Source organism: Stenella coeruleoalba, assembly GCF_951394435.1.
Source record: "Stenella coeruleoalba genome assembly, chromosome: 11".
NCBI classification, from domain to species: domain Eukaryota; kingdom Metazoa; phylum Chordata; class Mammalia; order Artiodactyla; family Delphinidae; genus Stenella; species Stenella coeruleoalba.
Window position 1 is genome coordinate 2,030,367 of NC_137157.1, and position 15,175 is coordinate 2,045,541.

At 61.4% G+C, this 15,175-nt stretch overlaps 1 protein-coding gene across 2 annotated transcripts in view; it reads right to left on the minus strand.

Moving 5' to 3' along the window:
• Positions 1-14,275, minus strand: part of TAFA5 (TAFA chemokine like family member 5) — a 190,607-nt gene extending 176,332 nt beyond the window's left edge. For both annotated transcript variants that reach the window (XM_079936990.1, XM_079936992.1), the window contains exon 1: positions 14,100-14,275. In XM_079936990.1, coding sequence (XP_079793116.1) covers positions 14,100-14,211 — 112 coding nt within the window. In that variant the 5' untranslated portion in view covers positions 14,212-14,275. The remainder of the gene's footprint in view (positions 1-14,099) is intronic.
• Between the last annotated feature and the right edge of the window lie 900 nt (positions 14,276-15,175).

The window sequence follows — 15,175 nt, forward strand, 5'->3', positions numbered from 1 at the left end:
CACGGGTCTCCTCTCCAAGCCTCCCAAACCCCTCAGGACCAGGCTGGGGCCCCAGAAGACGGCCTGGCTTTGTTTCCACCTCTCCCACCAGGAACCCTGCGTGCGTCCCCTGCCTTCCCTGAGCCTCACTTCCCTCTACAATGAAAAGAAAACAAACATTGAGCTGGGAGGGTTGCCGTGAAGATCTAGGAGCAAGTGGACATGCTTTGCTGGGCGCCTGGCAGGATGCCCATCCACCAGGACTGCAGCTGAGTGACATAGCAGGGCCAGCGCCCACCTCTCCACGGATGGCCCGCGTGGACAGGGAAGCACCACTGCACGGACAAGCCCTGGGGTGACAGCACGTCTGTCTGGGCAGCAGATCCAGCCGTGGTCACCAAAGCCCCGAGACGGGGAGTCTGCCAGGGCTGGGGAATATGGGGGCTTCAATCGGGACCCTGGAGGCAGGATTCCAGAACGACGTGGGGACTCGTGGTGGGACAGGAGCGAGAGGCGCCCCAGAGGGGAGACTCCTGGGCAAACAAGGCCCTCGTCTGGGTTATAGTTGGGCAGGAAAACAAGGCGCTGGCCACAAGGACCCCGTGGCCCGGGCGACCTGTCTCCTTTTGGAACTTTAGTGGGTTCGAAAGTTGCTAAAGGCCCTTCCGCCACCCAGGTAACAACACTTGCCAGATGTAGTCTTCCAAGTCAGGGTCGAATGGGCAGGTCACCCCATACCCACCCCACCCCGTCAGCTGAATCAGCATCAGAGCCTTTTTCACTCACACATGTAAACGGCTGACAGCAGCAGTAATCCTGGGTTAACTCATCTGCGGCCCCTGCCCTTCGCAGGCCCTGACCCAGCCGATGGGACCAAGCTGACAATGGGAGGCCCAGGTCCTGCCCCAGAGGGGCTCCCATCCCTGGGTGAACGCAGGGCCACACGGCGTGGAGCTGGCAGGCCCACAGCCCCCCACTTCCGGGGGAGCTCCAGTGAATGGAGATGTCCCCAACTTCCAGGCGTGCACAGGTCACAGGCCTGGGCCCTCCCACGTGTGGCCACGCTCAGCAAACGCTGGCCTGGAGGGCCCTGAGTCCAAGGCCACGAAGCCCTGCAGGGCCTGGGCTGGCTCCTGACCCTCCCACACGGCGTCCACCTGAGTCCCTGGAGAGGACGTGCTAAGGCTTCGGCCGCCCTGATGGGAACCTGGCTGGCGAAGGCTCTGGGCACTCAAAGCCAAAGCGGATCCCGCCCGGCTCCGGCAGTGGGCAAGGCTGTGTGGAGTGTCCGCAGTCACAGGTGGCCTGGCCCGCCCCAGGGAACTTTCCAGGCCCCGCGGACTCCCACTAGGGACACTCCAGTACGTGTCACGTCTGCTCCATGGCACGGAATCGGCTCCCCTGTTTCTCAGAAGCGTCCCACCCCACTGCTGGCCCCAAGAACAGAGCTTGAGCAAACCGGGTATCAGGTTGGAGGGGGCAAACCCAGGTCTGGCGTGACACTGGGAGGAAGGTCCCGGGCCCCAAGGGTCCTGGCCCCTCCAGCAGGCTTACTGCCCCACATCCTCCAGGTCACAGTGGGTGGGGCTGCCATGCTGAGTGGACAGAGGCCTCTGGGTATCCTGCCCGCTTCCCAGGGTCTAACAGACAGAAACCTCCTGACCACCTGAGACAGTGGGGGTGACTGGAGCATCTTGCAAAATCTCCACGACGACAGCGTCCAGTGAAGCCGTCTGCACCCTCCCCGTGCGCACGAGGCTTAGGAGCTGGCGGTGGCCGTCGGCCACCCGGCTGTACCGCGTGGGCTCCTGCTGCTCCTGTCTTGAAAATCTGTTCCTTTTTCATGCTGGAACCTTAAGAAGAAGACGGAGCTAAAACACACTGAACTCTGACCACACTCAGCAAATGCATTTCTGTTGACCACGGAACACTGATTTTGACTAAATCAAAGTTCTTGTAAAGAAGCACGTGGGTTGCCACGTGGCAGTGGCCTGTGTCTCACAAGGCCTAAGCCTGCCAGAAGGTTTCAGAAGTCCTCGGTGCCCACGTCCAATGTCCCAGATGCCGACGGTGAGAAGTTTTGCTATTTTCTTAGCTTGAGAGCTCACGTCTCACTGTGGTGGGGTTCAGAAACCTCCCCAAGTTCATTAACACACACCTGCCCCCAGGTCTGGGTCCTGACCATTTTTAATGTGTGGAATGCATGTTGTTTGGGCCGACCAGGACGCCAGAGCAGAGGTCTCCGGGGGTCACGATGCGGTGGCTCCCGACAGAGCTGGCCCGACTCAGACGCGTGTTTCCAGAACCCAGCGAGCTCTGGAAACACACGCCACCCCCGCGGTCATCTCAAGGTGACCGTCTCCCTAGACGCCGCCCCTGCCCTCCCGCGCTGAGGGAGCAGAGGCCTGTCCTCTCCAGCTTTTGCAGACATGCATGTGATAGGTCCTCCGAAACACAGCCCAGACGGCCAGCCTCTGCCGCCCTGCAGGGTTCACTCCTACGGCCACAGAGCCTAACACGAGCCGGGGAAGAAAAGAGACACGAAAAGAGACACAGGGAAATGCACGGAAGACCCAGTGTGGCTCCGTGGCTGGCCTCCTTCAGCCACTGCAGCGAGGACCATAAATTAGCATCAATTGATTAGCAACGAGTCCTATCAACCCATTAACGGCATTCAGCGATGCCCGGGGAAGTGCTATTAGGTAATGGAGCTGCTATGGAGAAGAATAATTTAGAAACAGAGCCGGAGAGAGGCCTCTCGCCTGCATCCAGTGGCGTTCAGGGCGGCGTGGAGGCACTAGCATTTTAACCGTGCGACGTCCTGATAGGAAAGCCCTCCAGAGAACTGTCCGGATACCCCTCCCCGAACCACAAGGCTTCAGGCAACGGGTGTGCTTTAAAACTGCCTTCCTCAACGCTCAGTTAAAATCAGATGTGAGGCAGGTCTTGGAAAACTAGCAACGCCCTGCCCCCCGATGTCACCCAGGGACCTGACAGCAGGAGACCACGGCCTAGCCCGGCTCCAGCCGACTTGTTCACGGTCCGGTCAAGCAGGCCAGGAAGACTCCGCCGTCACCTCATCATCGGTGGATTTTAGTAACAAGTTCGTAAGCTCAGAGACGTTCGCAATGTTGGTACTGACCTTCCTAAACATCAGGGGAAACCCTCCGAATAGAACTTAGGAGAAAGCGGCCCATCACAGGCCGTCAGCAAGGGCACCGGGAGAGCCTGCCCGGCTGTATTAATCAGCCCCTCTTGCTGGACATTCAAGACACCAAGACAAGGCAGGTGGGGACAACTTGCGGAAGGGAGTGTCCTGAAAAGTTCAGGGCCCTGGCTACCCCGCTCCCATCTCTGCAGGGACTCGATTCTGTCTGTCCTTTTGGAAAACCATTCCGGAGCCATCAGTAAAGCAGGGGTGCTGTGCTTGGGGCCCTGCCCTGGAGAGGCCCATGCCGTGGACCCAGCACGACTGTGACCACAACAGCAAGGGTCTGCGGTGAGTCCACAGCCCCAGACCCGGGGGCACAGAGAGGGGCCGTGAGAACGGGGCCACACACACCCTTCCCAGCCCTCCTCCAGCTCATGCCTGGGCCTCCCGGGGGAGAAAGGAGACCCTCGCAGGGCCCCCGGCTCTGTCCCCATCCAGGCCCACGACATCCTCCCACCTGCGGACACCACTCACAGTGCACGGGCCCGGTGGCCCGTCAGGCTCCGCTGGCCGCCCTGCTAGAACTGTCAGGGCCTGTGGGCCCGGGTCAGAGGCAGAGGGCCTCCTTCATGCGGCGAGTGTTTACGTGCGCCCGTGAGATGTATCCATCCCCTCTCTCCAGCCACAGCCCCGGATCCCTGGGAGGATTCGCGGGGTCAGAACGGCGAGGTCAGCAGAGTGCAGCCCTCCGAGGGGCGGCTGTCTCCCCCTGCGCCGCCCCGCCCTGGGCACCCCAGGCACCCCCTTCTCTGGAGAGATGAGTCTGGACCACAGGGGTGTTCGGGCGGCCAGAGCATCTCCTGAGCACACTCAGCTGCTGGACCTGGCAGCCAGGGCGGAGGATCTGAGCGCAGGCGAACAGGCCAGGGGGAACCCACGGCTGGGGCAGGAGGCAGGCCCCGGGCGAGGATGCCCCTCGGATCAATCCGTGCGTTTCCTCCCCAGCAGCTCCCCATATGCAGAATGTGAGCCTGTCCTGCGGGGGGTGGGGGGCGGCCCCAGGATGGAGGCCGAGCAAACCTGGCAGGGGCTGGAGGGGGGGGGCGGGGTCTTTCTTTTCTAGTCTCTGTTGAAGCAGAGTTGCTGTACAGGGCTGTATACGTGGCAAAGTGGCTGCGTCATGCGGACCCATCTATCCCCTCCGTTTCCGACTCTGTTCCCATACAGGCCATTACAGAGTACTGAGTGGAGCTCCCTGTGCCCTACAGCAGGGCCTTATTAGCCACCTGCTTTACGAATGGCAGTGTGTGTATGTCAGTGTCCCAATCTCCCAGTTTACCCTCCCCCGACCCCTTTGGTAGCCATAAGTTTGCTGTCCACATCTGTGACTCTGTTTCAACAGTGTGGTCTCGAGAGTTCACGGTCGCTCTGAACGTCCGGAGGGTGGGTGCAAGGCCAGGCTGTGGCCAAGGGGCTGGCAATGGGGGTAGGCCTGAGTCCTGGAAGCTCTGGAGCCAGGGACGCCCTAGGCGTTGGGGAGGAGGTCAGAGGGAATGTGGCACCAAAAGAAGGGGCCTTAGGAAGCCCGTGGGCGGGGAAGGCGAGGCTGGCCCTTCCGGGCTGTTCCCCTGCCAGGACCCCAAGTGTGAGTCCCCAGCTGTCCTCCACCCTCACCCCGCGCGGGGCGACCGGCACACCCACCGCCTGCCCACCCGCTGACCTCCCCCAGCCCTGTCTGCCGTGGGCGCCCTGAGGTGCCGTGGCAGGTGGCTCCGGGATGTGGGAGGATGTCAGCCTGGGGAGGGACCACGGGAGGCGGAACCCAGCCCCCGAGTTCACTGCCAGCCGGGTCCCAGGGACTCACTGCTCAACTGGCAAGGTCCTTGCAGGCCCGCTCGGTGTCAGGGAGTGTCCTGATAGGTTTGCCCTCCGGCTCAGCCGCGGTGGAAGCGGGCACAGCAGCAAACCTTCCGCAGTCCCTGCTCTGCATGGAGGGCCCCCCACCCCGCGGACGAGGCCACACGCTCCCTGTGCTCAGGGACACCTGGTCATCAGGCCCAGCCCACCGGGCACCAGGCGGCCCGAGCAACCCACGCCCTCTTTGCAAGTGCACTCGAGGTGTCCGTCCAGCGATATTGCAACTTCCTTGTGTGAACTACAGCGAAGTCTCACTGGTCCTTCAGCCCAAGGATCCCAAGTCCAGGCGAGTGGACGCTGCCCTCTGTCACCCTGGGATGAGCGGGTCCTGGGATCGCAGGTCGGATCCCTGCAAGGTACCAGACTCACTCCCTTCTGATCCTCGTGACGTCTGGGGCCTGGAAAGACCATTAGCGCCATCACCACCTGGTGCAGAGACAGAGGCCCCAAATCAGAAGGGATGCGTGTCTGTGGCGTGTGTACACACGTGCGTGCACAAAACCAGGGACACGGCACGAAGGGCCGGGGAAGTGGAAGCAGCCGGCACAGGGAGGGGAGCCCTGAGCTCTGTCCGCTCCTGCTCTCCAGTGCGTGGTCCCCAGGCCTGTAACCTCCAGGGAAGCCGCCAGGCCACACCTGTGCATCCCACTTCTCTGGTTAAAAAGGAGCCGGTGAGGAAAAGCTCTAGGGATAGTCAAGTCCCCAACCACCCCATCCCCGTGCTGCCCTGGGCTCCCCACCTGGGGTCTCCCGGGACTAGGACTCTGGCAGGGTCGTCAGTGGCTTTGGCTCACGACACGCGAGTCTGGGACTGAAAAGCAACCTGCAGGCCGGGGCTGGGGGCTGCGGGGAGACCCGCACAAGCGTGCGTGTGCGCGTGCGTGCGTGTGCAGGAGTGCTGCCTGATACGGTGGGATGTGCGTCTTCACGAGCTGCACCCACATACACAGCAGCACATCCCTGCCGCCCCACGGTCACAGATGGCACAAGGAAGGCGCTGGGGTAGGGCTCCCGAAGGAAGGCGGCAACAGGCTGCCCAGGGACTAGAACACGCTGCCTGTTGGGGAGGGGGGTGGGCAGGGGCACATCCTGAGGCATAGGGGGTCTGCATGCTCCCCCTGCCAGCACAGGCCGGCTGACCCCGGGCACCATCCCCGTGCAGGGGCTCCTAGGGCCCAGCCAGGGCCCAGTGACAAGGCTGGCGGGCACAGGCCGGAACAGAAAGAGCCTGGCGCAGCCCCGTCGGGGATACAGGCAGCAGGCTCTGGCGTCCCCCAAAAAGGCCTGAGTAAAGGCGGCTTCCAGGCAGCCAAGGTCCCGCCAAGGGCAGCCTAACTTTTGGAGGGAATGGCATTCATGAATTTGTTCCAATGGGCTCTAGACAGAAATCTCCCAAATCATGCCTCTTGAAAAGGTGAGCATCGTCAAGCCAGTGGGTAGATGACGGACAGGTAGTGGGCGGGCTGCCCTGTCCCCGTTGGGTCAGGAATGTTTTATTGCCTCTAAATGGCTTGATCACCATGAGCAATAAAGTTACGTGTGAGATATGGAGAAATCAGGACGTGGAGAAGAATCTGAGACCAACCTCAAGCCCGAAGGCTGGTTCTAAGCTCTGCAGACAGAAGCGTGGGGAGACGCTGTCCCCACCCAGCAGACAGCCTTTCCCACAGCCCAGCCGGTCTGGGCACGACTGGAGAGACGCACCTGCCAGAGAAGGCGACCGGCTGAACGTCCTCCCACCCCTGTGTTGGCTGTTCAGCTACAGACGCGGTCATGAGGTTGTCACGCTGCTGGCACTAAGCCCCAGGACCAGAGTCCCGACTCAACGAAACCAGGAAATGCCAGAACAAGCCTGTGGACTGCGGACCCACAAACTAAGTCAGAGGCCCCAGGGATGGGGGGATTCTACCCCCAGGGGACACACAACAAGGGCTTGGTTATCACCCGGGGGGGGGTGGAGACTACTGGCACCGAGTGGGTGGTGGCCAGGGATGTTGCCCAACACCCCACCATGAGGAAAGTTCACGCTGGAGAGCAACCTGGTCCAAACGTCCACAGTGCTCCGGGGAAGAAACCCCAGGGATGTCATGAGAAAGCAAGTATTCAAGGAAAATAAGGATGGAGTAGAAGCTAAGGAAAGGAGGTGAGGCTGCTGGGAGGGTCTGGAGAGCTCTCCACTCTGGCAGTGTGAAAGGCCCACCAAGGACGCTTTGAAAACAGTGAATGTTTCATCGAGATTCCACACAGTTTTCTTTCTTCTCCTTTTCAATCAGACGGTGTTAGAACCAGATTTGATACTCCGGATCCAACAACTTCAATTTTCACAAGACATCTCTCCGGCCCCGCCCCCAGTCCTTTGGCCACACCCAGACCCTCAGCCCCACCCCTAGCCCTTAGGCCTTGCCCCCAGACCTTCGGGGCACCCCAAGTCCTTATGGTCCAGACCTTCAGCCCCGCCCCGGGCACAGCTCACTGCCCAGGGCGCCAGGATCAACGAGTGTTTTCTCAGAGAATGGGGCAGTCACTGCCCGAAGGCCCAGAGCCGTGCCAGCCGGCATCCAGGTGAACACACAGAGCGCTGGAGAGGGAAAGGAAGCGGTGCATTCAGGGGAGGCTTCCTGGAGGAGGAGTTCTCCACCACTGGGGGCAGGGCATGTTCTGGAGACCAGTCCAGCTCAGGGTTCCCTCGCTGCATTCAGCAGAACTGTGGGGGAGTTGCCGTGCGAGGGACCCCGCGGACAGTGGGGTATCGAAGTGAGTAATACCAGGGCATGCAGGAGAGAACGGGCACACGCATCACATTCCCATGAAGGGAGCCCTGGGGTGCCGGCCCCGGGCCGAACTCTGCCAGCCAGCACAGAGGATGGAGAGGGCCACCGGGGCAGGAAAGACGGGCTTTAGTGAGGCCCTGAGTGACGTGAGCGGGGAGGCGGCGAGACGGGGAGGAGAGGACTGGTGCCGGCTCCGTTCTAAGGGAAGCCACGCGTGGGGATCTCCCGTCGGCCAGCCTGGAGGCAGAGGGGCCACCAAGGACGATGCTGATGTATGCAGGAGGGACTCGGGTGGCGGTGGGGAAGACAGGATGGAGGATGGCTAGGTGTGTTTTGGAGAAGGACTCACAGGAGGCTGGGCACAGACACAGAGCTGGAGGCTGCCCTGCCATGCAGAGGCCCTGGCGAAGGCCAGGCAGGGCAAGAGGAGGCTCCAGGGCTGGAAGGGGATTCAGGGCCAGACCCTGGGCCGAGAGTTTGGGGCAGGCGGTGACCTGCGAGAAGGCAGCCAGGACCCCAGCAGAACAGGGTGCCGGGCCCAGCTGGGGACCCCGTCCTCTATTGCCTTTGCTTTGTGCTAACCATCCAGCACCCCCACACTGGGACGCAAGCGGTCTTGCCCATCTCTGTGTCCCCAGGCTTCCTAATTCCTCATCACACGAACGAGCTGAGGCACAGACGCCAGGGGCCGGCTCTGCACCGCTCTGGCCTCCAGCACACTTAGAAGGAGGGCCAGGTCCCCAGGTGGGACCCCGCAGAGGCCAGCCCCTCCACGGGGGAGGCCGACTCCACAGCAGGTGACACACCAGGGCCCAGGACGGGGAGGCGGGAACATCGGAAGATGAGTGGGGTCTTCCCCAGGGGACATCTCACCAAGCAGCCACTGTCCCACCGGGCCTAGACCCACCATTCCCGAGGACGCCGCAGGCACGCCAACTTGGAGCTGGGCCTCCCGAGAGCCACGAGGACCAGGGGATGCCGGAGGAGTCCCGCCGGCCTAGTTGGAGACAAAAGTGATTCCACACTCGACTCCTGCCAGCCACTGGAATAAATAAGTAAACGTTACAAAGCCTGCGGGAGCCCTCCACCACGTCTGCAGGGTGAAGGGGAGACGGGGCGACTTGCCCAGATCTGCCGCCAGCTGCCGCCGGCTCGTGCTGCCTGCTGGGAGCTTCAGTTAGCACCACGCCAGGGCCCAGATACGGAAACCGTGGGGAGGGGGACGTGGAAGGAGGAGCAGGCCATTGCTGGACGCTTCCGCAGAAGCCGTGGGAGCCCCGGGGCAGCCCGGGCAGCCGGAGCTCGGCTCTGGGGTTCACGGATGGCGTGCAAGGTTGCCTGCAGAAAGGGACACCACCAGGCACTCTCAGCCCCGTGTGCCAGCCCCGGCCCCTGAGAGGACAGCCAGTGACCATCCCCCAAACAAATAAAGTCCAGCAGATCCAGCGGCCAGCCCCCTCTGCCACCAGCATCCGACTGATCCCCTGTCACGCAGGAACCCTGACCCACATCCTCCTTGTCAACCCATCTCCTCCCCAACGCTCAGCGGGCACCCACGGCTCTGGGTGACAGGTGGCGTTCTGTAGAGGTCATTAACTCCAGAGCACCACATTTTAATGCAAAAATGAGCCCTTGTAAATCAGCGCAGCTGCGAAGCTATATAAAGAAATGGGGATGTTAATGTTTTGCTTTTCTTCCCATTTCTCGTGCCACATTATCATAACATTTTCCCGTAATCACACCCATAAAAATCACCTGAAAATACTTCATGCCACAAAAGCTGATCTCCATATCTCCTCCCGGGGGATGTCAAGTGGCAGGTCTTGAGCGAGAAATTCCAGGGTGGAATTCAGCCCAGACGCCTGGTACCGAAGACCCGGCCAGTTGAGTTATAGCACACAGCCCCCGTTTTGGAGGTGCTATCCTCTGGCCTCGCTGCAAAGAGTGAGTTGCCAGGGGAGTCCTGGAGGGCGTGGCCCCTGTTGGCGGTGTCTGGGCTGCGGGTGGGGGGGGGGAGGGGTGTGGGGCTGGGGGGGGGCACCAATCAGTCCGTCTGGCTTCCAGGGGCATAACCTCCCCCAGCTCCCCGATCCCTGGGCGTGGAGTTCCACCAACACAAATCCCACAGACAGGCAACCTATCTCCTTATGTTGTTGAAAGAAACACACAGCACATCTTCTCCGGCCAGAAATTCATCAAAGAAAAACACAGTAGGAGAAAAAAAAAAAGATGAGAAATAAACTTCTGAATGTCATCACTTCATTCAGTTTCCAGTATTTCCAATCTCACCTCTTGGAAAACCCCAGAAATCAAATTTGAACAGCAGGAAAGTGGCATATTCTGATCTCTCCTAAATATGCAATAAATTGTATTTATAAGGAAAATGCAGCATCAGAAAGCCTGCACTTCTTTAGTATTCTAATGGATTAAAAAACAATTCAGAAGTTGTTTGTAATTTCTTCTCATAGTTGCATGAGGTCTATGGCATGAGAGTTAACTTAAAGCTACCATTCAATTTTGATGAGATTTATTTGAAAAAAAAACAAGTCGAAAACAGTCACATTGCCTCTCGCACCCTACTCCCTGGTACTTTCAAATATAAGACTTTCCTCCCACCCACCGTTTACATGCCAGGAGCAGCTGTCCACCAAGCCCGTCCAAAGAGGAGACAGGCAATCTACGTGAACGCACCGCCTTCTCGGACTTCGAAATAAACACCGCGCACGGTGTCAAGTCACGGCTTAGCGTCCTAAGGCCGCCACTAGCTCATCATTCTCTCCACCTCCCTCATGGTTTATTACAGCCAGTATGTTGTAAGCCAGCACAGCAGACTGCATCTTCGGGGTCTCGGGGTTGAGCACAGCACACAGGCAAACCACTATGGTTTCGCCAGAGCTGTCCCACTCCATCCAAGAACCAGGTCCAGGCAGAACTCTCCTCTCCAGATACGCTAGGGGGAAGACGATCTAACTCAGCGTTTTCCAAGCCATGAGAACAGAGGTTTCCCCAGACCAGAGTGAAGGAGAGTTTCAATTTTCTCATGGGAGCTCATCACCTCCCCAAGATAAGTCTTTACCAACCGTCCATCCCTGCTGTAATGGGAACGTACACAGAGATGGAGTCTGCATCTCTAAAGAAAGCCATCAAGGGCCCCCTTCCTCTTTCTGTGTCTCCTGTCAATTGTTCCCCAATAGGAGAAAAATGACAAGGCTGTGTCACTATAGCAACTAACTTAATTGGTGGACTGCAGGTCTTTCTCCAGCCAGAGGGTGGAGCCCATCTCCTTAAATATGAATGTCAGCGGCGGCAAGGAAGGGAGGGCTTTCACGGGGCCAAGAACAGGAGAACACCCCTAACCCAAAACGACGCCGAGAAAGATTCCAGTTTGCTTCTAGCGGCGCCAGAAAGTGAACACCTTTAGTGCTGCAGAGAAATGCACAGATTAACAGGCAGGATAACTGAATCCTGTGTGACACTTACCAGTCTCCCTAACTAATGACACAAATAGATCTGCTCCAAAACACAAAAACATTTTGGGTAATAAAAATCCTTACCGATAACAGAAACAATTTACAGACATGGGTGCTATAACTATTCTTCTTCATCCCAGATATACTGGAAAAGAGAATGAAATCACAGGGACTGTTCCATTTGCATTTATTTGCTTTATATCAATTCTAAAAAAAAGAAGTTCTTTTTTCTCTAGGGCTGATGTTCCAAGCTATCGATTATTATTATGTCTAGTTTGCATTTTAGTGTTTTCATTCCTCCAAGTGCATATGTCTACTTTGTATATTAGTGAAATGTTTTAATTTCTCCAAGTGCCTTTCTGGTGTAATGGGGTGTGTCCAAAAACGTTATCTTATTGTCAGTTATTCCGTTCCATGGAGGTGGAAACAACCATAAAAATGTGGTTAACCCAAGCTTCGGCTATTAATGATTTCCGCCATTCTGGATTAGATGGTTTTTTTTTTTTTTACCAAATGTCGTCGTCCTGGTGGAAGAGCTGTTTCCAGAATGCCAGGGAGGCCTCCGCAAAGCAGCCTGAGTGTCCAATGGGATCTCGGGTTCCACCAAGTGTCTGAGCAGCGGGCAGGCCCGGACCGCCACCTGGAGCAGGCAGCAGTCTGGCAAAGGTGTGAGTGTCAGGACAGACATAGCGGGTCCCCCTTCATGTTCAGGAGGTGCTGGGTGGGGGGGGGGGCGTGGAGTGAGCAGAGACTGCACACAGAAGGTGAGAAAGGAAGGCCCTGGCTGGCGCACCTGGGGTGGGAAGTGTTGAAGCCACAGGGCAGGGCGGAGGTGTCATGTACTTAACAACAATTAGCAGTTGCTCCTCTCTGTACCCGGAGGGCTGCCTCCCCAGCCAGCCTGTTGTTGCCGGGTTCTCGCCTTGGCACCAACGATGTTGTCCCCAGAGCCGGGGAGGGACAGCAGCCTGGGGACTTGGGGCACAACAACCCCCTTCCCAAACACTGCTGGATGAGCCCCCCTCCCGTGCTGCCACCAGGAAGTGCATTTAAATGACACCTCCTGGGTGAGCCCCGAGTTCACCTGCCTTTCACCTGTTCCCCATGGCCAAGGAAGCCGGCTGAGGCTCTTCTCTGGAACCCTGGGAACGCTGCCCCAGGGCCCCGAGATGGCCGCGAGGAGCTGGGGAGAGGGCACAGACCTCGCTCAAACCCCCAGAACAGCCCCCTTCCAGGCAGCCAGCGCAGGAACGCATTCGGAGGGGCAGGCAGGGTGCAGCCGGGATGGCGGTGCCAGTCTGGGCAGTCGGGCTTGCGGCCCCACGGGGAACCTTCCCGCTCGGAGACCCCTCCCCACGCGTCCCCACGCGTCGCCAGCAACTGCAGCGAAATGCACAACCCGGCTGAGACCAGCAGCACGACTCCTGCTCTGAGCACCGGGTTTCCCCCGCCATTCGGGGAGGATGAGGGGGGGCTGGGCTGTCCCAGGACTCCGCGACCGCGCGCGCCCCGCGTCTCCATGGCCCGCCGCGGTCCCATTTTGGAGAGAGCGAAGGCTCGGGCTGGGAGCTAGGTGGCTGAGGGATGCGAGGTGGTGGCGGGGAGCGAGGCTCCGCGCCGGCCTCTCTCTCTCTCTCCCTCTCCCTCTCTCTCTCTCAATTTTTTTTTTTTTTTTTTGTAAAGAATCCATATTTTTCCATCGCCCATGGCAATTCTCCATGACAGGTGTTCCTCAGCGCCCGTCCTTTCCTCCCGCTGGGATAGGAAGGGACCCGGACCCTGTGCCAGGCGGTCGGCCGGGGAGCCCACCTGCCCGCGCCATCCCGGCCCGGAGCCTGTGCCCGGGACGCTGACCACTCCCCACCCATCCAACCAGCCGCGAACCCGTGTCCGGAGCATTGACCATCCACCCCCACCGCAGTCCCTAGGCTGTGCCCAGCGTCCCACCAGCCTCCATTCCCCCAGCCCCCAGCCTGTGCCCCGGGCGCAGCACCCCCGACACACCCAGGCAGACCCCGACCCTGCTCCCGGTCCCCCAGCCCCCAGCCTGTGCCCCGGGCGCCCGCCAGCCCGCGCCACCCCAGCCCCGAGCCCGTGGCCCCGCGCCAGACCCACTGGTTCACCGGCTCGGGTCCTCGGACCCTACTCGCTAAATGCCGGTGGAAGCGGCGAGCCCTCTCCGGGCACCCCAGCCCTCACTTATCTTTTTTAGGAAAGCGCCGGCGAGCCTGCTTCCCGGGAAGGCAGAAGCTCCAGCCGCGCGACCTAGCCCGAGCCCCGCTCCTGCCCCAGGCGCCCCGCTCCGGACTCGGCCGCCGCGTCCCCCGCCGGAGTGTCGCCAGAGGAAAGCTCAGGGCAAGGCGCTCCACCGACAGCCCAGGCAGCGCTGCCCGCCCGCCCCGGACCTGCCGCCGCCTCCGGAGCGCGCGGCTCGGCTCGGCCGGGAAGCCGCCGGCTCGGCTCGGATCGCGGGCCTGGGCCGGGAGTGGCGGCGGCACGCCGGGCAGCCGCGGGCATCGCCGCGCAGGGACGCGCCGCGCCACCCGGGGCCTGGTGCCCGGGCCCTGCCCCGGAGTCGGAGGAGGGAGGCTCAGCGGTGGCGCCGGCCTCCGAAGTGCCGGCCCCTCGCCCTCCCGGCCCAGCGCAGGACCGGCGGGGACCCGGGGGACGGCGCGCCCCGAGCTCGCAACTCCTCACGGACTCCGGGCGGCCCGCGGGGCGCCCCGCCGGAGCCGCGGCCCGGGAACGGGGAACGGGCGCCGGGGCCGGGACCGGAGGGCCGGCCGAGGACCCGGGCCGCGCGGTACTCACTGCAGTAGGCGATGAGCAGGCTGGCCAGGATCATGAACGCCCAAAAAGTTGAGGACATGCTGGGCAGAGCGGTCGCATCTTGCCGGCTGCTGGTCCTGGGCGATGGCGCCATTGAAGCCGCGGCGCCCGCGCGGGGGGCAGCAGCGCGTCTCAGCAGCCGGCCCTGCCCGCGCCCCCGCGCCGGCCTCCACGTGCGGGCCCCGCGCGCGCCATCCTCCACCGCCGCCGCCGCCGCCGCCGCCGCCGCCGCCGCGCCCGGGCTCCGGCCCACAGCGCCCTGCGCCGGCCCGCCCCGCGCCGCGCGCGCCCGCGCCCGCCGAGCCCGGGGACGCCGGCCCTGCCGCTCTGGGCGTCGCTGCGCGCCCCGGCTCGGCGCGCCGGCCACCAATGCGAGGGGCGCCCCCGATGCGCGTGCCCGGCGCCGCGGGGGCCCCGCGGGGGCCCAGGTGCTGGCTGGGGAGGCCGGCGGCGGCCGAGCGGACGAAGCGCCGGAACCGCGCCTCTGGATGGCGACAGAGACGGCCCGGCGCGCCCGCGGCCTGGGCATCTCGCGGGGGGGACGGGCCGGCCAGCGTGAAGTTTGTGTACTGGGGCTGTGTGGTCCGCAGGCCCGTGGCGCCCACATCCTTTCCCCGCCCCTGCCTACAACGCTGGGTCCCAGACCTTGCCTGGGCTGGGGTTACCAGAGTTTATTCCAAGTATAGGGGGCTTTGGACCCTTTACGCGGATGGGCCTTGTCATCCCTGTTCTGGGTTTTTTGTTGGCGTCCTCAAACCCCTGGAGAGCACAGCCTTGGACCCGCGCAGAGTCAGCTGAGCACCCAGGGAAGGCTGCTCCTTTCCCCAGGCCGGGCACTGCCAGGCCAGGACACACGTCCCAGGAGCCCTGTCCTCGGCCCCTCTGCAGTGCCTCCACCTCTGCCTACCGTCCTGGCCTCGGTGAGCGGTCTCCGTGCGCACCATTCACAAGGCTCCAGTCTTGTGTCTCTAAATTCCCCACCCGGGACTGGTCTCCTGTGTTAATGCCGAGGATGGAGAAAGTGCGTCCTCTGAGGTCACTTTCCCCATCCCCACTCC